The sequence below is a fragment of the Crinia signifera genome, chromosome 5 (genome assembly GCF_055691185.1).
Source record: "Crinia signifera chromosome 5, ASM5569118v1, whole genome shotgun sequence".
Classification (NCBI taxonomy): domain Eukaryota; kingdom Metazoa; phylum Chordata; class Amphibia; order Anura; family Myobatrachidae; genus Crinia; species Crinia signifera.
In genome coordinates, this window is record NC_139221.1 from 301,418,860 (window position 1) to 301,439,667 (window position 20,808).

At 44.8% G+C, this 20,808-nt stretch overlaps 1 protein-coding gene across 4 annotated transcripts in view; it reads right to left on the reverse strand.

Annotated features, from left to right (window-relative positions):
- The window catches only part of LOC146081265 (uncharacterized), a 425,606-nt gene that overhangs the window by 401,826 nt on the left and 2,972 nt on the right, over positions 1-20,808 (reverse strand). For 3 of the 4 annotated variants that reach the window (XM_083189386.1, XM_083189384.1, XM_083189387.1), the window contains exons 3-6: positions 17,884-18,030; positions 16,813-16,962; positions 13,572-13,672; positions 8,132-8,255 (exon numbers count right to left, since the gene is read on the reverse strand). In XM_083189386.1, the coding sequence (XP_083045512.1) occupies positions 8,132-8,255; positions 13,572-13,672; positions 16,813-16,962; positions 17,884-18,030 (522 nt within the window). The remainder of the gene's footprint in view (positions 1-8,131; positions 8,256-13,571; positions 13,673-16,812; positions 16,963-17,883; positions 18,031-20,808) is intronic. The other variant, XM_083189385.1, reaches the window with a different exon arrangement.

The following is a 20,808-nucleotide window of genomic DNA, read 5'->3' on the forward strand; positions in this document are numbered from 1 at the left end:
TCTCCCTCCTTGTTTTTTTGGAGACCGCTGTCGTAGGCATCCCCCTGGACAGGACAACACAAAGCCCGGAAAGGCAGTTTCATGAATGGAGCCTGTCCGGGTCTTCCGGGATCAGGTTCTGATTTTTGCCCATTCCCAGTGCTAAAAAAAGCAGCCGTTTTAAAGTTATAATGGTCACATTATTAAACCTTTGAGTGCCAAAATTACTGTGAGATCCTCAAAAAATCCACTAAAAACACCAGCATCCCCCAGGGCAACTGTTCTTTTTTGGGTGCCATATTTAACAAAACTTCAATTAAATTTGGCTGTATTTGTATTTATAAACACTAAAAGAACAGTCGCTGTGAGCGGCGCTGGCATTTTTAGCAGATATTTTGAGGATCTCTCCCAGCAACAATAACGCTCAAAGTAGGTAAAACGCTTTAAAGTAGAATTTCAACCATTCTGGCATCCCAGAGCCGCCATCTACATAACCACTGTTGACATAGTGACAGTCAGCTTTCCAATTTCATCCCATGGGGATCAGAACCTGGAATTTATAAGGGACGGAACCCTAGATCCACTAAAGAAAGCCTGAAGGCCCCATACACATTTGGTCAGATTTGACCCAATTCTAACGGATCGGGCCAAGAAATTGGACCAAATCACATGTGTCCAACCAGATGCGCGGCCCCGGGCGCATCGGATCGTAGTCGGAGGTCGGACGGGCTACACATAAGATAAACCTTATATGCAGCTCGGACCCGGGCGGGGGACACAAGAGAGGTGGGCAAATATAAAAAAAAACATACAAATATGAATGAGCAGCCACGGATTGGCTGAGAGCTTTCTCGGCCAATCAGCAGCTGCCCAAATACGACCTAAGGTATGGTGGCCTATGGAGTCACGATTTGTGCAGCTGAGAACAGTTCACATTTGCAGGTCAATGAACAAGATAGATGCAGCATTCAGTGGCTGTGTCATCCTCCATTACCAGTATAAAGGGTTACTGGATTGCCTGGGTGAAACTGGACACTTATAAATGACAGGAACTGCATCACTGCCCAGCAATTAGCTCACACACATAAGTGATTCATGTCTCCCGACTTAAAGGGCTGATGAAGAATACTGTGCCCAGTCTGCGCACGCTTCTGCCTTCTCTGCAGCCGAGGAACGTCAGGATGGTAGCATTACAGTATTGCCTGCCAATCTACAAGCTGGTTCATGAGCATCCTGCCTGTAGCTGTAAGAAGCAAATGGCAAATCTAGCTACAGGGCTCACCTGCAATTCCATTCCTTAGCAATTAATAGCATCAGACCCTGCTCTGCTTTATTACTGCACCTACTACAGCCAACTGTTCCCTGGCTATGAAAGCGTTAAGGCCTGACATACCATTTCTCCTCTCATTGATACATTACTAGTTCTACTAATAGACTAGTTCCATTAGGCGGACAAGATGAATACTTTTTGGTGTTGCATTGCATTTTCATTGCTTAAATAATTGTATTAGTAAAGGAATACGTTTGAAATGAATGCTGATAAGATGAGAGCTGTGAAAAACAACATATATTATTGCAGAAGTGGCGTGTCGCAGTGATGCTGTAGGACAACTCAACAGCTCCACCTAGTGGGCAAAATCTATTAGTACAAGTTGTTGTGTGACTGGTACTATTCAGTGGTCTGCAATTTATAATATAACCAGTTACCAGCCCATCAAAATAACAGAAAAACATAACAGTAATATTAGCGCGAGGCGGCACTCTCCGTGTCCGGGGATGTGTTAAGAACTCATCATTTGTTGTTCTTAACACATCACTCTGTTGGTCGTCCTGATGAAGGGGATTGCTCCCCGAAACTGTTGACAGCCATGGCCAAAGTTTTTCACTTGATTATGGATGTTTTGATTTAATACACTTAAAAAAAAAAAAAAAACGGAGAGTGCCGCCTCGTGATTCTACACCTGTGGGCAAGCTTTATTAACCCCTCAGAAAGGCACACACACAAACACACACAATAGTCAGCCACAGAATGGATAATGACAGCTTTCAATGAACTGATTCAAACCTGCAGGGGAGGAGAGGTGCCCCCTTGGGAGCAGGAGCCCGGAGGCAGATGACTCCATTGCCTCCCAGAGTTAGGCATTCACCTCAATGCAGCCTATCAATGGACACTGAGACCCCTGTTAAGTATCAGATATCTGATGTATGGATAGGCAGCAATCTCAGGAATACTGGGTCAGCACACACAATAAAAAGGTCCTTTATAAGGCTAATGAGAGACCAGAGATAGTGACGGATTGCTTAAATGTGGATATAATAATGGATTGGAAGCCTTTATATATATATATATATATATATATATATATATATATATATATATATATATATATATATATATATATATATTTTTTTTTTTTTTGCTGGCTCTTGAAGAACCTGACTGAGATGTGGATGCAGTCGTATACGCAACGGAGTTTCAAGCAAAATAAGGACCACTGCTTTGGGGATTTCTATAGCAATGCCCACTGGTCAGAATGTGTGCTTGTGATAGGTTTGTATTTTGGAAGCCACTCATTACCTCCAATGTAATAGTCACTTGGTTGCAAATAAATCCACTGTGCATCTGCCATCGCTGGCCAATCACAGTGTACTGTAACTCTGACGCAAGCATCCTTATAAAAAATATGTTCAGCTGCGCAAACTTCACGTTGCATCCACCTCTAAATGCATTAGGGACATACAGACGGAGCCATCCTCATCTAGCCCTTTAATCGGATCAAGTGAGCCAGAGCTCTCGGACTTAATCCTACGCTAATCCCCTACTGTATTGTTCTATTGTATTGCAGCTGAGAACAATAGGCCTTTGTCAACCATGGCTATCCAGAGAAGGCTGGCTGAGGAAGGCTCCATCTGTACATGTACTGAAGTTGGTCCACCTCATTGATGGGCAGAATTCGATACACTCCCCCCACTCACCTTATCTGCATATTGCACTTCTAAATCAATGTTTTCAAAACTCGGAGGCTGATTCAGCCCTGGACGCAGTTCCAATTCATTGGCACATGACCAATGTTTTCAGGACGTAGCCACAGGGCTAAGTTTAGTAAAGCCTTTAAAAATGAAAAGAGGCGGTGTTCCCCATAGCAACCAATCAGATTCAGGGTATGATTTTGCAGAATAGAATAGAGAAATTATAGAAAGACTCTGAGATGTTGCTATGGCCAATGATGATGTGGATTCCGTTGCGGTGTCCTGTTAGCCATTTGATTAATAGGCTGCAGCCGTTTTGTGGTCAGTGACAGGAAGCGTTCCAGGAAAAGGGGGCATGGGAGCCAGCGGCTGTGCTTTCGTACGCATCACCGGTCCGACTGTCATTTTGCCAGGCATGCTGGGTAACCCGGGAGGTTTGTAGAGGTCAGATGCTGGCAAAGTTGATCCAAAGCCGCATCTTCAGATCCAGGCCGCGGATTAGAGAAGCCGGCAATGGGTGTTTTTGCAGGCTTTGCGTATTGTCACACAGCTGCTGCTTACAAAGACGCTCAAATCGCAGACCAGGTTTTAAGGCTATTCATGTTTGAGCACAGACGACAATTAATGCCCAAGTTATTTTGATTCAGCCAGCAGTGCTCCAGCAATGCTATCCTTAATAAAACACCCATTTTGGCGCTCAAAGGGTTAACACCTGGACTTTGATGGGGCTTTAAGAGTTTGGGAAAGAAGACTGCTTTAAATGATCCTAGCAATGCATATTCCATAATATACCAACATTATAATGAATAAGAATGATTTTATTTATATAGCGCACTTTCTCCAACAGGACTTCAAGCCGACAGAATAGACGCCACCCTTGATTTGCCTAAACCCCACCACAATATGGCCAGAAACATCCACCGTGGCCAAATCTCAGCACCTCTCATGGCCCGTGAATCTGGACGGTTGAGAAGCATGACACGACTGTGTGCTCAATATGGGCCAGGAATTACTGTCCAACTCTCAATGGCTGATCAAGGAAGTCCAGAGAAGAAACGTCCTACCATGCAGCGGGCAACATCCACAAGGCCTGAAGGACCTCTATAGCTACAAACCTGCTCTGGCTTGACATGGTGAGAAAGGACCATGGCGCAGGGCCATCTTTAAGTATGGTCCATTGGGCAGCTGCCGAAAACCCCACGGTTCTATGGATCTTCAAGCAGCGGCAGGCCAGGCTTGTGCCTCTTGGGAGGCAGGTAGAGAACGCTACTAGACCGCTGTGATTGTGAATAACTAAATCAAAATGACCAACATTCTCTAGCTGCCTCCCAGCCTCCAGCCATACAGTGAGGGGTTGCCAGCATGCTGATTGGTGGACAGCTGGAGCCATCCACCAATCAAAGTGCTGACAGCCAATTCACTGTATGGACACATACAGAGAGATGGCGAAGGACTGCAGGAGGACAATTTATTAGTTTTTATTATTAGTCCAGGGGTTCCCAATCTTTTTTGAATCACGGCACCCTAGAGTATCAGAATTTTTTCACGGCACCCCCCACAAAAAATGTATTACATTGGGTTTATATGTCTTAGGGTCAGTTATGTGCTAAAGGGAAGGGTTTGCTTCTGTTTGTACACATTTTATGATTGGCAGCCACCAGCACTGGTTTTGCTCATAAATAAATAACCATAATTTGAGTTGGTCCTTAACCAACAACCCAGGGCACCCCTGCATGTGTCCCGAGGCACCCCAGGGAGCCACGGCACACAGTTTGGGAACCACTGTATTAGTCCCATGAATGGGAGGGCAAGGGCTCCAGTGAATTGCTTTGATCAAGGGCTAGAAGATCCCTCTTACACACACATGACTATTTCCTTTTTCAGATTAGTTCCATATTTATCATAGATATCAGTGGGGTTTTTCGTAATTAACTAATAGTAGTGAATGCAAAGCAGAACTGTATTAATTAAAAATAAACAGGTTTACCCGCTACAAATTGGCCATCCTAACCTTGTGCAAGTAAGGGTCATTGGGGTCGACCAAATTTAGATTGACATGCATTGGGTTGACCAGTCAGCATTCAAAAGTGCCACCTGAGTTTTTCACGTTTTTTTCTGAATGTTGACAGTCAACATGGAGACTGTCTAACTGTACCGCATTCCCTCGCTACGCACTATTTTATTCTCCCATCACACCGTAGTGAACGGTACGGCATGCAATACTGCATGTCGGCTATAAAAAAAACAACGTGAAAAACCTGCAACCTTCAATGGTCGACCTACCTAGGGACTGTATCCCCCTTGTACCAGGCTTGTACACCTAGTCACTGATATCAGCCTTGTGGTACAGTATAAACAGTTTCTTATTCAAATGGCGTCGCCTGAGTCACGCTGTGTGGCAGTTATTCCGGGCAGTTGACCCATGTCAGCGCCAGCGATAGTGAAATATGTACAGCAATTTCTGCTGCAGCCCCTGATCGCTGGCTTGGCTATAATTTACAGAATTATTACATGTACAGCCGTCTGATGAGATATTTATTACCGGGAAGATCGGATAAGTAGATGGGTTTTGACATCAGATCTCAGCGAGGTGAATGATGGGCACATTTATAGTCCCGGCATTAATCAGAGGATATTTACAATTGGTCTCCAGTCAGGGAGGTCAGCTGTCAGTCAGGGGGGGAATGCAATAGCAGGATTCTAATTTTACTGCTACGATGGTACCCAGCTGGAAGATTTATAGGTAAATATACAGTGTGCAGAGCGGTAATGTGATGAAGGGAGGCGGCGGAGGGGGGTGATAGAATGGGCTTTCCGAGAATGAGGCAAACCTAGTTTCCATCTCTGTACTCGCTAATGTAATTGGCTGGCCTACCTAGCCTGATAGTTATGTGAGTCACTCAAACTTACCAGATGTTATGACCTTGATATTTTACAGGGACAACTCTTTAGGCTAGAAAGTGGTTTTGCACGGGTAACTTAAGGTGCATACACACGACGCGATTTCGGCTATGGGCCTGATTCAGACATGATTAGGCCTATGCTAAATTTTGGGACCATGTGACCAGATAGCTGCCACCCAACCAGAGAAAAATCCCGCCCTGTGCAAACCTGCAAATTGCTTAGCACGGCTTGCTGGAACGGCAATTTGCTGCAAACCCATTTTGCAAGCTGCTGACCATCAAATGATTTTCCCATTGTGCGCATTCAGTGCATAGCCGACTCGGGGCTCCAATAGAAAAAGGTGGATCGGGGCCGGAGCGGTCACATGGCTACCCATAAAACACCTGGGCACCCCTACATTTTCTCTGACACTCCCAGAAAATGGCCAGTTACCACCCCCAAACGCCCGCTTCCTGTTAATCGACATGTGAACAGCCAGCGATCAAAAAAGCAGCAGGATTTTAATTAGTGGATGGGCTAGCGCTTGCGTACTACGGGCCGATTGCACGCTCAGTATATCGATAATCGCCCGGCCTGTGAATTCGCAGCTGTCCAATCAGGTCTGAATAAAACCCATCTGCGATGTCCCTTGAACTCCACGGAGCCCAGAACCACGATACCAAGGTGCAATTATAACTACGTCCGATTTTGACTAGAAATAGCACATTTAAACACTGGTTTGGAATTTCCGATGGTGTATATCGTTATCGCAGGCTTTTATCGGTCACTACTTTACACACGTCCCGATATGCACTAGACTGTACACTTTCTAGTCAAATTTGAGCTGCCTGCACAGTCTGAGATACCGACCCCACTGTGGTGCGCATCGGCAATCGTTAGTATCCACACGGTGCGATATGTACTATGGGCCTGATTCAGCTCAACTCGGAAAGTTACCAGTTCAGCCCCGCTCTGATGTTTCGGGGATTGCGTATGTGCTGTTATGCGCATTTGCAGCCCCCCTTTGCGAACGACTTTGGCGAATTGCATAATTCTTCTGGATTACAACACGGCGCTGGTGTTTTGTATGCATTAGATGCTATGATATCCATAAAGTAGCTTTCAAGTCATATTCCAGGGTAAGGAAAATGAACAGCTGAGCCTGATGATGTAAGAATTTGGCTGAACAGCACACGAGGAAGCCATCTATGTAGTACGTGTGTCCACTGAATGGATGAATAAAATAATCTGAAGGTTGGAAAATAGTATTTCTTGCCTTCAGTGATCCATTTCCCTTATTCCCAAAGCAACTAGCAAAACCGCGGCAAAGATGACGCTACAGGGATAAGAGCACAAAGCGAAGGGGTTTACTTATTTACTGCACGCAGAGCACATCCAGCGAGTCTACTGTTATTTCCTATGTGATGTTTAATTAAAAGAAGAGAAATGACTGGTGTTCTACAATAATAATCTCCAAACATTTCTACCAAACATTTCTACGGCAGTAATTTGATGGATGATCCGACATTGTACTCATTATCTTCAACGGGTCCTCCAACTGGCAGGTCAGCAAGAACAATCAGAAGGAACACGATTTAATCATACAAATCCCAACATTTCCCTAAATAAGACAATAGAAAATCATGCAAAATCCGCACTAGAACATGTACACTGTTCCGTCCTGCCTGTGGTTAAGGGGAAAATCATGTAGTCAACGGATCTCGAAAAACATTAATTCGAGCAGACCGGACCACAACAACAAACAGACATTTCATTAGATTGGTGCTTAAAGTGTAACATATCACTGTCACCTGGACCGGCCTCCTCCGATACTGTATTCTGCTGGTAAGAAGACAGTAGCTGGTCTCATTTAACCCATGACTGCTGAAGGATGTGATTAGGATGTACAGAAAGGGGGGGGTTGTATAGTAAGGGAAGGGTCTGGTATGACGGTCCGACAGTTGGGATCCAGACCGCCAGTACTCTGACAGGTGGAGCCCAAAAAATCCCCTTTGGGTCCATTGTGCTGATGGACCCCCACGAGGGAGAATAGCCCTTGTAATTGGGGATCCTGACTGTTGGGCATTTAACAGTCGGGATTCCGATGTCTGTATAATGACTGTTGGAATCATCCAGCACCCCAAAGGAAGACCATTTAAATAGATTGCAGGCAGCAGAGGCATTTTGTTCAGCAGCAATGGTGGCGGCACTTCAAGTACAAAGGTGCCACATCCTGCCCTGCACATACTGTACCCTACATAAGCGTATCCCCTTGTGATCGGGGGAGAGGGTCACCCACCTGTGGCTGCTCCATACTGAAGAGATAACTTGCCATCAGCTGCAGAGCTTCTGGGCTGTTCGGATTGTACTCTAGGGCTTTCTCTATGGCCTCTTTACATTTGTCACCCGCTTCTTCCTCCATACTGTTCAAAAGGAAACAAACCGCGACAATTCAGTATACAGCAGACCTGTGCACAGGAGCGCTCTGAGCCAGCCGTTACCATGTGGTATAAGATGGACCAGAACCAGCACAACTGCTGGCATGAGTTTCTGAGTTACCAACATTCTAAACAAACTGTAAGTGAAACCATATTCAGTGATATTAAGGGTTCGCTTTGATGCAACAACGTTTTGTCCCAGTCCCTGTCCAGCCAAGTAACAGAACTGTGTAGATCCCACAGCGGGAGCCCTAGAAGATCAGGAGTACTCAGCCCATCAGTGCCACCGCCGCCTTGTTCATTGTCAATGTGTGAATTCCAAAAGCATAAAATGCTCGGCACATAGCAGATATTGGGCCAGAAGTATCAAGTCTTATTAAGAGATGAATGCAAGTGTGATAAGGAGAGATAAACGTCCAGCCAATCACCTGCTAACTGCCATGTTACAGGCTGTGTTTGAAAAAAAGTCAGTAAGGAGCTGATTGGCTGGACGTTTATCTCTCCTTATCACCCTTGCATTTATCTCTTATTAAGCTTAATACATCTGCCCCAATGGGCCAGAAGTATCAAGCTTCAAAAAGTAATAAAATGGAGAGTGATAAACAACCAGTCAGCTCCCAAATGCCTTTTTCAAAATCAGCCTGTAACATGACAATTAGGAGCTGATTGACTGGCTGTGTATCACCCTCCTTTTTATCACTTTTTGAAGCTTGATACATATGGCCCATTGAGTGGCCATAGGCTTGGTTAGAGGACTATCCAGGTAAAAGAGATGGATCAATTGAGGTACTTGTTTCCTAGCACGGCGCCCATCGCATCGCATACCATAAGGCATACGATGGTATGCGATGCGATGTTACGCGATGGCAGCCGATGTTATACAATTTTAAATTGTATACCAATCGCATTGTATGGCATATACAATGGTATACGATTTAAAATTGTATAAGCAGCCTAATGGGTGTTTTCAATGTTAAATGTGCCCCCTATAAGATAAATAATTGTATAAGCACCGTAATGGGTGCTTACAATGTAAAAAGCACCCCCACGCCACCCGTACTATAACGCGTCCTCCGACCTTTTCATACCCCCACTATCCACGTCGGCCCGAAGCGTGGCGAGCGCAGCGAGGGGATGCAAAATACATGTAGAGTAATACGCATGCCACACTATATAAAATCAACTCCACGCCGACGTGGATATTGGGGGTATGAAAAGGTCGGAGGACACGTACCGCCGCCCCTCGCGGACTCCCTGCGCTCGCCACGCTCCGGGTTGGCGTTGAGAGTGGGGGTGCATTTAACATTCTAAGCACCCATTAAGGTGCTTATACAATTAAAAATCGCATCACATCGCGGTGCAATGCCGTACGACTGAAAATCAATTGATAGTAAACAGGTTGACACGTTGAAAAGGTTGATGTGTTTTTCCAACATTATTAGGCTAGGTTTAGGGTTACGCCCTGTACACAAGGGATGACAGGAGCCCTGTGCTGAACGATCTGTGCCTACCAGTGTTCTAGATTTTGACTGAATGCAGCCAAAATCCTTGCATTCTCATCGCTGGGGCATGAAGCGATCCATGTGTAATTTCTAAGTGATCTAGTTAGATCGGGTTAGCAAAAACCCGAGAGATGGTACAAAGCCAACGGCCATACACAGAGGGACGATGCCAACAGACAAGCTGCAGCAAGCCCAGCACCCCCCCCCCCCCCCCAGCTTCCGTGCTCCCCAAGCCTCCATCCGTGAGGTAAATGGATGCCGAAACCCAGTATGGTACAGCAGACAGCAGCGGGGGCTGTATGCGCTCCCTGCCCAACCTCTGCACTGACCACAGGACACTGCAATTGGTAGGTATGGGCTTCCCCATTGGTGTAAACGGGTCCTGGGTCGGACGACCTGAGTTATCTGTTTACACTGCCTCTGAACCCGGGTCTCACCAGTGTTCAACCCACATTTATTTTTAAGCCCATTTACAGCAAGCACTGACCCGGGTTATTGCTTTGGTGTAAAAGGGGTATAAGTTCCCAGTACACCCTATGCTGGACACAGAGCATTATTGTTGGTCAGTCCCTTACCAGAAGGGTTAACTCCTGTTTTACTAGATAAAGTCATCTGACAGAGGCAGACATAAAGCATTGTGATCAGGCAATCTCAGGCTGGAATTTAGCTCAGTAGAATCATCTATCTTAAATTTTAAGCTCGGGGAATCTCCATAAACTACAGACGAGCTTTCAAAGATTAAAATCTTATGAGATCATTTTTCCCCTGCAGCAGGATGAGGCACATTACATCTTGTTTTAAATATTTCAACCATACTGACACCGAAGGTATCCCATCTACAACGCCTTTACGCCAATATTTTACATGGAGTGTGGTTGTACTTTCATGATTTCACTAGTTAAAAACCTGTCAATATGGCAGCTTCTGAAATGTACTAGTACTTTGAGCTGTGACAGTTTTTAGCCAACAAACTCTTCACACCACACCCAGTCCCTATCTGCTCCCTCTCTCTGTATCCAGCAAGTTTGAAACAGAGCAGTGTCCCTGCAAAAATAGTTACACCTTCTGTTAGGGAGTAATTTGGTACATCGAGTGGCCTCTAGTGGTCACTGGCAGGACTTCACCTCATATAGGTGAGCAGCAGTTCGCTATATCTTTCCTCTTAATGGTGTATACAAATAGGTGCAATGAAACAATGAGTGCAAGTTTTTTGCATTTTTTTTCCTTATGTTTCTCTAATATATTTTTATGGGGTATCCCAATTAGACCTCCAGTAAAAAAATACTTACATGCCCTAATCGGGGGTATTGGTTCTCCTGCTTGAGGCAGGTGAAACAAAATCCCTGATAAGCAGCGCCTCATGTCAGCCTATCAGGGTAAATAGTTGGATACTCACTTAGAATCCAACATGAACGTGTACTTATGCTATAAGATAATGGCAACTTTTTTTTATGCATTGCCCAAGAAAATGTACTAGGTTGGAGCTGTTCTTCCAGAAAAATAGATAGCATTTGTTATCTATGCAGATAAATAGTGCGAGTGATAAGAAAATAATGGGCTATGGTGGAGTTTACATCCAGGTTTTTTTTTTTGTTTTTTTTTTTTAAGATTTAATATCTTCCATGGGCACTACAGAGTACAGAAGGCCCTTTCCGCCACGGCATACTGTCTCTTGTGGTTCTCCAAATGCCAGCATTGAAGGCGGTCAGATACAACTTTTTTTTTAAAGTGGGATCTGTTTGATCAGAAACAGACGTAAATTGTCGAATTCACAGCCGTTTCTATCAATTCGCATTCCTTTTGATGATTTCAGGACTTTCAGACACTCGGTACATTGAATACGATCAGTCAATTTAGTGAGGGTAGCTGGCTTAAAGGGCCGGGAATCCCAGATTCAATGCCCCCCTAAATCTGAGGGTATCACACTCCGCTTGCTTTGGTTTTATTTGTTTATTTAGTTTAGTTTTGTTTGCAATAAGGACTCAATATAGGCTAAAGCCTAAAGATATATTATGGACAGAGCTGACTGCGCACAGATTAATTATATAAAAGAAATTGCATGTTATATTAACACAGATAAAGATCTTCAATATGTGCAATGACAAGGTTTATATAGAAGTTATAAATGTGTTTTGTTTGACTTACAAAACCTAGCATGGGCCCCAATTTAAGAAAAAAAAAAAAAAATCAATAAAGAGACTGAAAATTTATTAATTATAAAATATTATTGTCCCAGTAATATATGCCATAGTAACAGGCTCTGGTTAAATCACAGCCATCAAGCATTTAACATCTAGGAGGGTATTTAATTAGCAAAAAAAAAACTCATGACGACCTTTTTACCATCGACATTCCCATTGTCAACATACTGTTTGTGTCCACCTTTCCGACCCTGTTGACCTTAGCCAGGTCAACCTTTAGTGGTCGATGATTATACAGTGGACCCTATGATCCATACCCGTGTTACACATCCATCCCTTAAAGCCCCCTATAAACTAGACGACTCACCAATGCCAGCGGCTAAGGGAGCAACGGCGGGGGAGCGATGGACATGTAAAGGACCAGCGCGGGGGAGCGATGGTCATGTAAAGGAACAATGGCGGGGAGCGATGGTCATGTAAAGGAGCAACGGCGGGGGAGCGATGGACATGTAAAGGACCAACGGTGGGGGAGCGATGATAATCTAAAGGAGCAAATGTGGGGGAGCGATGGCCATATAAAGGAGCAACGGTGGGGGAGAGATGGCCACGTAAAGGAGCAACGGTGGGGGAGCAATGGCTACGTAAAGGAGCAACGGTGGGGGAGCGATGGCCACGTAAAGGAGCAACGGTGGGGGAGCGATGGCCACGTAAAGGAGCAACGGTGGGGGAGCGATGGCCACGTAAAGGAGCAATGGTGGGGGAGCGATGGCCACATAAAGGAGCAAAAGGTGGGGGGAGCGATGGCCACATAAAGGAGCGATGGCCATGTAAAGGAGCAACGGCGGGGGGCGCGATGGTCATGCAAAGGAGCAAGGGCAGGGGGAGCGATGGTCATGTAAAGGAGCAACAGTGGGGGGGAGCGATGATAATGTAAAGGAGCAACGGTGGGGGAGCGATGGCAAGGAACAACGGTGGGGGAGCCATGCTGCAGCATTCCGGTCATTAATGAGGACCTCTCTCGCCTGAATATGCAGGATGAGGGAGGGGGTCATTAACAAAGCGCATCGTTAAAAATATTGAGTGTACACACTAGACGATAGTACTAACAACATACCTCAGAAAGCCCTTTCTGAGCGACATTGTACACAATATTGCCTAGTGTGTACGGGGTTTAAATCAACACACCAGGCAAATATAAAGGAACAATAAAAAGCACTGTGTGTCTTGAAAAAAGCCAACTGTACATGTTTTAATGAACTAGGCCAGCACATTTTTCTTAAATAATAACCCACAAGTGGTAATGAAAGAACCTTTGCAGATCTGACATTTAATTTTTTTTTTTTTATATATCGCCTTTTGCAAATTAAAGAACTATTTTTGAAACGGAAGTAAAGATTTATGAAATGCGTACAAAAGCGTTACCAAGACTAAACCACAAAACAATTCAAAGGCTTGTGAACCTCTAGACTTTTTTTTCCCTTTCAATCATTTGTGAATTCAGCACCACGGACAAGGTCACATCTCCCTGACATAGAGATAGACAAGGTATATAATTCAAAGTCTGCTGTTTCACCAAAGTGAGAATTACAGAAAACTAAAAGCAAAATTTGTGATTGTCATGTCTTGCACTTCATAAGGGGGAAAAAAAATTAATTTACCAAAGATCTGTGAGATAAATCTCAGCGACGGAGCAGAAAGCTGTTGAGATATCCTTTGTAGTGACTACCATTTCGTCAGAGAAGCTGGCTGCCCCCGACTGCTGGCAAAGAGGGGAGAGATGAAATGATTATTTTTGCACAATAAGATTACACTTTCAACAAAGTCCCTATACCAACAATGTATTGTGTCATTAAAAGTGATGCATCAATCATTTCCTTTCATTTTGTAGGAGAGATGGCGCTTGTGACAAAATCCTACAGACTACCCAGAGACACCCATTACTTTCCATGTAATACGGACAATCTGGCATCACGCTCCAGAATCTCACCGCTACGTCTCCCCCAAATTTGCACACAATGGGCCAGATGTATTAAGCCAGGCAAAGAGGTAAAGTAGAGATAAGGCACCGGCCAATTAACTCCCAATGGTCATATATCAAACACAGCTGATTGGCTGGTGCGTTACCTCCTTCCACATTATCTCCAGTTTATCTCTTCTCCAGGCTTAATACATCTGCCCCATGTGACTGAAAAACCCAAAATCAACAAAATCCCAAATACAGGAATGAAGTATAAAGCTTAAAATTACAGTCACCTAAAAAAATGAAACTGAATCACCCCTGTATGTCACAGATGTCTGTAGATTGTAAGCTCATACGAGCAACTCATACTTCCCTTGTGTTCCCATCCTTTCTATAACGGTATGGGTCATTGGGTCGACCACTGACGGTCGGCATGAAAATGGGTTGACATGGCAAAGGTCGACAGAGTTGGAAGGTCAATACATGCATTACGTCGGCAATGGCAAGGTCGGCATGAGTTTTTCACAATTTTTTGGTCACGAATCTCAATATGGACACAGTGTACCGCATCCCCTTGCTTGGCTTGCTGCACTTGCCATACTCCGGGGCACAGTGTTTAATTCTCCCACCATGCCGTAGTTAATGGTAGGGCATGAAATACCGCCTGTCGGCACAAAAAAAAATGTGAAAAACTCATGTTGAGCTTTTGACTGTGGACCTAATAACACGGTGAGCCTTAGCCAGGTTGACCTAATGCAAGTCAAAGCTAATGACCATATCCCTTTGATTATACCCTGCCCCATGCTAACAGATGCCCTGAACCTTGCACCCATCCACAAGGTCACCGGATTAGCCGCTAATGATTTTGTGATTGTGGTGTCTGTATTCGCATAAACGTGTAGCAATTTGGGTATTGCTGCTTTGTTTGTGCCGTCATTTTAATACACTTCTGTTATATTGGTGCTGTATCTGTACGTTGTAAGGAGCTGCTGGACCCCTACTACTACTACTACTGTATTCCCCCAGACACACTTCTGTTATATTGGTGCTGTATCTGTACGTTGTAAGGAGCTGCTGGACGCCTGCAGCTGCTGCTGACCCCTACTACTACTGTATTCCCCCAGACACACTTCTGCATTTCCTACTAATGACATCTGTTTTGAGTATGAGATCCCAAATTGCGGCGGTGGAAATACATTTCATTGGGTCTTTATACACACCATTGGTGCACCATTAATAGTTGTACCAACCATTAAGCTGGGGTAGTTCCTGCATCTGAAGCAGGCACTGACAACAACACACCCCTGCCTGCCTAGCTAGCCTTGTTACCTCCCAGGAAAGCCCACTAAAATCTACACCCCCCTGTGCCCAAATTCATTCTGCGTCTCTGTGCGGTCACCATGGGGATCTATACGCAATGGGGTTCCTGTGTGTGGGGTGCAGGACATCCCCAAACCAGCCAAAGCAATCTAAAACTATTAGTTGCTTTTACCTACCCTACATTCTATGACGCCTTACACTCTGTAACACCTCACTGCTATGTATGTGATGCCCTTGGGGGGGGGGGGGGGGTTGGCTGACCTGCTCGACAGAGGTGACATCAACATTAGTGGGCAGGTTCAAATCCTTTGGCTAAATAAATGCTAACAACCTCTGAATTTAATATAAGGTGGAATATATGTGTTAGCAGTAATGATTGCATCGTGCACCTGTAACCCCCCTGTTCTGCATGTAACTATAACAGTTCCATAAGGTAGCGCCTCTCATTACAGTCAGTGTGCAGTCTAGAGACCAGTTTTCTATATAGTTGCAAAGCATCCAGGACACCCACGGAGACTGTGCTGAGTAATGTGATGTATGATACTTGTATATGGTGTGTGACTGAGGGTTGCATTTACTTAAGCTTCTAAAAATAAAGAGATGATGTTGCCCATAGCAACCAATCAGATTCAGTCTATCATTTAGTAAAGCTTTAGTAAATGTATCCCGGAGCAGAACCGAACTTGCATTGGAACAAAGCTGCAGCGTTTACATTGTAGCTCTCTGTGTACAGATTTAGACACCATGAGTAGATGTATGAAGCAGTGATAAAGGGAGGAGAAATGGCCCATGGCAACCAATCAGCACTGAAGTAGCATCTATCATTTGCATAATATACAATTATGGGTTGGGATCATTTGGTCTGCAGGATGTTGGTTGATAAGCATTAGGTTGACATGGTTCAAGGTCAACCTGGGTCATGGTCAACCTGCTCTAGGTCGACAGTCAAAAGATCGACATGGGAGTTGTCGACATAGACACGGTTTGAAGTGCACCACTTCACATGCCATGCTTCGGGCACGGTGCCTCGCTGCGCTCAGCACACTATTTTATTCTCACACCTCGCCCTAGTGGATGGTAGGGCATGAAACACCGCCTGTCGGCACAAAGAACAGTGAAAAACCCCATGTCGACCTAATGACCTGTCGACCTACCTCCATGTCGACCAAATGACCGTATCCCAATCAGTAATGTATCGTGCATTGTAGTTACATTGCGTTGCAGCAAAGACACAGTAACTTGGGATATTTGCTGCTCTGCAGAAGGATGTAAATACCCTAATTTTGTGTTTCTTTGATTGTTAGTTCATATAGAGATAGGTCATATAGAGGATTACAATGACGTTATAAAACATTCTCATTAATAAATCTCGGAAGTGAGCGAAATGACACAAGTTTCACAGATGAAGAAAATAATTGGGACACAGCAGACTGATGGCTGTCGAAATGTCGGAGAGCGTTATTGGAAACATAATAAGATGAAGTGAATATAATACCGCTAAGGCTGCAATGTTGTATTTGGAAGGCAGGAGGTTGTGTGCGTACGGAAATAATGTACCATCACCAATCTCATGTGGCGAGTACAATGGGAGGTGATACAATATGTGACCATGTACTTACCACTTGCGGTTGACTTTGATAAGCATCGATCATAATTTGTAATCCTTTCTGAAAATACCCCAAGGCTTCCCCCTTGCAATGAATCTGTCCGAGGCACATATATTTGGCGTGCCCTTTGTCGGGGCAGAGCTCCACGGCTTTAAGCAGGACCTACTGAGGAATTAAGGAAAATAAATGGAGAGGAGAGGGCTCCCTAGCCAGTTTTTAATGAACCATTAACAACCTCTTAATTACAGTATACCCCTTTTACACCCAAATCCGAACCGGTATTTGGAACACGGATCCAAGCCAGGTCGGATCAGGGATTTGCATTGTTTACACTGCGATGCCTACCCACAGTGTAAATGGGGGCGGCGCTTGGAGATGACATCATCTCCAGGTGCCGGGACCACCATTTGTCACACTGGGGGCAAGCCCAACACCAAGGTAAGGGACTGTGCTTCCCCAGCCCCCATGCACCCTCCAGCCCCCATCCACAAGATGAATGGATGCCGCACACAGGCATCCATTCACCCCCTCCCGGCCTCCGCTGCTGTCTGCAGAGTACAGTGTGTGCCCCTGCCAACCTCTACATTGACAGCAGGACGCTGCAGTCCGGAGGTTGGGCTTCCCCCATTGCTGTGAAGAGGAGCCAGGTCGGATGACCCGACGTACCAATTTACCCTGGTCCTGCCCGTGTTCTACCCTGGTCAGAACCTGGGTAGAAGTCCTGTGCAAAGGGACACGGGTTAACACCTTTTACACTGCCGCTGACCTGGGTCCATGAGGGAAAAACCCAGGTTTTCGCAGCAGTGTAAAATGGGTATTACAGATACGTCCACATACATCTGTTCTCCATATGATAAAATTCAGGCTATACAGCCCTGCAATATGGTCTGAATCGGACTCAATCTGCGAATGCCTCGATCTGGACCTCACCCATCAAGCTACAGAAACATGTCACTGGTCCAGGTTACCAATAGCAACAGAACAAAAACCAATTAGAGCTACATTTACTTTAGACATTAATTAAATTACTACATTTAATACAAAGACTTTGCTACTGCATTTCTCCAAATGTTCAAAGGATATTTGTTCTGCTTTCTCCGCATCCCCCAGCTCCATGCAGATGTTCCCCATCATATCCAGGATCTCAAGGTTGCTGGGATCCATATCCAGGGCTCTCTGACAAAACAGCTGGGCCATCTCCAAATTACAGCTGTCCAAATACTCTTCCGTCTGAGGAAACAACGCAATTATCAAGTTGAGGGATGATACGATGTTGAAGATAAGAACTTAAAAGGGGTTTAATAAATGCAGACATTTATCTCTATGTATGAACATTGTTTTAATGTACACAGAGAGCGAGAGCGAGTCTGGGTGAAAACGTGCACTACATGGGAGTCTCCAAAACCTCTGTGCTATCCTTGTGGCCCACATGCTGCCTTGCACCTGTCCAGCTGTAATGTTCATTAAGCTGTAAATCAGAAAAGCACAACCTCACAACCATGCAAGCGTGTGTGTCACTAAGACACATTCCCTTGCTTGTGCCTATCGAATGATTTCTTCAGGGCTCACGAACATAAGTCAGTGGAGACTGACTTATAATTGCGGGCTTCCGGGACGAAGATAGAGCGGGCGGCTGACGTCAGCCTCCCACCAACGGCACACCGCGTCCTGCCCGCTATCCCATAGAAATGCCAGCATTTTCATGGGCGACACCCGACTCCACAGCCCCACATTGCTCCATGCGGACGGCTTGGTGACTATGGAAATTCACCCAGGGACCCTGAACATGCACATCAATCACTGTGCGCAAACGCAAAGGGATCCAAATGAATCGTAATGCCCCCCTATATTCTGTGATACAGTGATGCAGGCCCGCAGGAAGGGGAGTGGGGGTTATTGTTATCCTGTGCAGCTTGGCCTGTGCCCTGAAGGACAGAATAACTTTCCAAAGTGGTCTGACAGATACAGTATGGAGAGATCGGATGCCCTGCACTCAGCAAGGCTCAGGTGACTGTGCGTACAGACAGATAGCAATTGTCTGCCTGATAATTAAGCAACAGATTGAGTGGATCACAACGGAGCATGGAGCGGAATGGCCGATTCGGACTATCCTCTTTCTATCCTATTTTGAGTTTACGATTTTGGCTAGCCGCACTTGTGATTTTGACAATCTTGCTAGTAGTCCCTAGGCCAAATACATTCTACAGACTTGCCCGATCAGTATATTTTCCCTTGCCATTCCAACGTCGCCAGGCTGTGTATCAGTATCACAGGCCTCCTAAAAACTGGGCAATTTTGACTTACTTACTATATTATTTCTATCCAATTTTGACTATATAGCACCTTGTGTGCACAGCATTATTTATTGCCCCACAGAGGGAAATTAACCTTTTTGTTGATATTAAAAGCAGGGACAATATTCCTGCAAAGTATGCAAGTGGCTAGAGTGCTAGAAACCTCCTGCCGCAGCCAAGCAGTGCGCTACTACAGATGCAGCGGAGAGTAGAGAGGACCCCATGGCTGCCCTCCACTCTGCCTGGTCTCTATTCCTTTGGATCCTGACAAGATGGGGGAAATTTACTAAGACCGAATGAGTTACGAATGCACCATTCAGTCGAAAACACAGCCGGGATCAGCAGTTAGGCTTATTTACTATGATTTGCCATTTTTTTACAAACTAAGGGGGTAATAAAATTATAAATTATGTGCGTGGGCCAGTTCTTTGGGTATTGGTTCTGTAGTGGGACTACAAGTCCCAGCCCATTAATGCCCCACATGCTGACTTGTAGTTCTCTAAAACCCAATACCTTATTTTATATTAGAATATATTTAACTTTCATTAGCCCGGCACCCACCACCCAGGGGCGCCAGGGACAGTCTTCGGGCTTCAGACCAGGCCATGGGTGCCCCAGAAGGGGAGGCCCCTTTATTGGGCCAGGCCAGGGCTAAATAGCCATGGTAGTTATGTTTTGGCCATGGGAACTAGTCTCAAAAGTTCCCCCCAGCTGTGGCATGACACCACTGGCTGTTGGAGCCTGGTGCTTGTTATAAAAATAGAGGGGACCCCTATTTTTTTTTGTAGCCCGTATTTTTGTAACCAGGACCAGTCCGAGAGCCCTGTGCTGGTTTCAGAAATACAGGGGACCCAAACAAATTCTTCCCCCTGTATATCTGCCACTAGGACCGGCTCAAAGAGCCCGGGGCTGGTTATACGCGTTTTTTTTTTTTTTTTACTGAGAAGCCTGCGTGGATCTCACTGATCCCTGTAGACTTCAGCCTAGTCCATATTTGGCTGCCGGGAAACTTGGCAGCCAAATACGAATTACTTCACCATCGTAAAATGCGAATCTTGAGAATTTGTCAGCTTAGTAAATTTGCAGAATTCTCAGGTCATATTTTCAGGCCTGTTATGGCCAATACGGGTCGTACCATGGATCGGCCGTAAACGGGGAGTAAATTTCCCCAAATAGGATCCTAGTGGTGGAACAGACACTTAAAAGCCAAATTTACTTGGGGTATTTGGTGTTAATAGGAAAATAAATTGTTTAAAGACATCTCTGGTGTCTAAATAATGTGTTTATAAAGAGTGTCTGCTTTCAAACAGGGCCCTCTTACCTGTATTCAATCTTGTTTTATTACCAATTATAAAGCACAATGGAAACTGTTGGCACTAAACAAGTAATTTAAAAAAACAAATACTTTTATTGAAGCAATGAGTGATAGATGAATAAAGCAAAACAGTAATGTATACATTAAAACATGGTAGAACCTTTTATTACCCATTATGTTTGTACTCCACTTTTGGGTTTATTTCTCTAACAAACATCATCATACAGGTATAAACATATGTTAAGATACATTACTTTATTAAATAATAGGTCACTGTATACAACATATTTGTATTTGCTATATTATATAATGTTTCAATAAAGAAAAGTTTGTGGAAAAAAAAATATGGCAGAATGAACATACAAGAAAGGGCCCAACAGTAGCTGAACCTATCAGCGC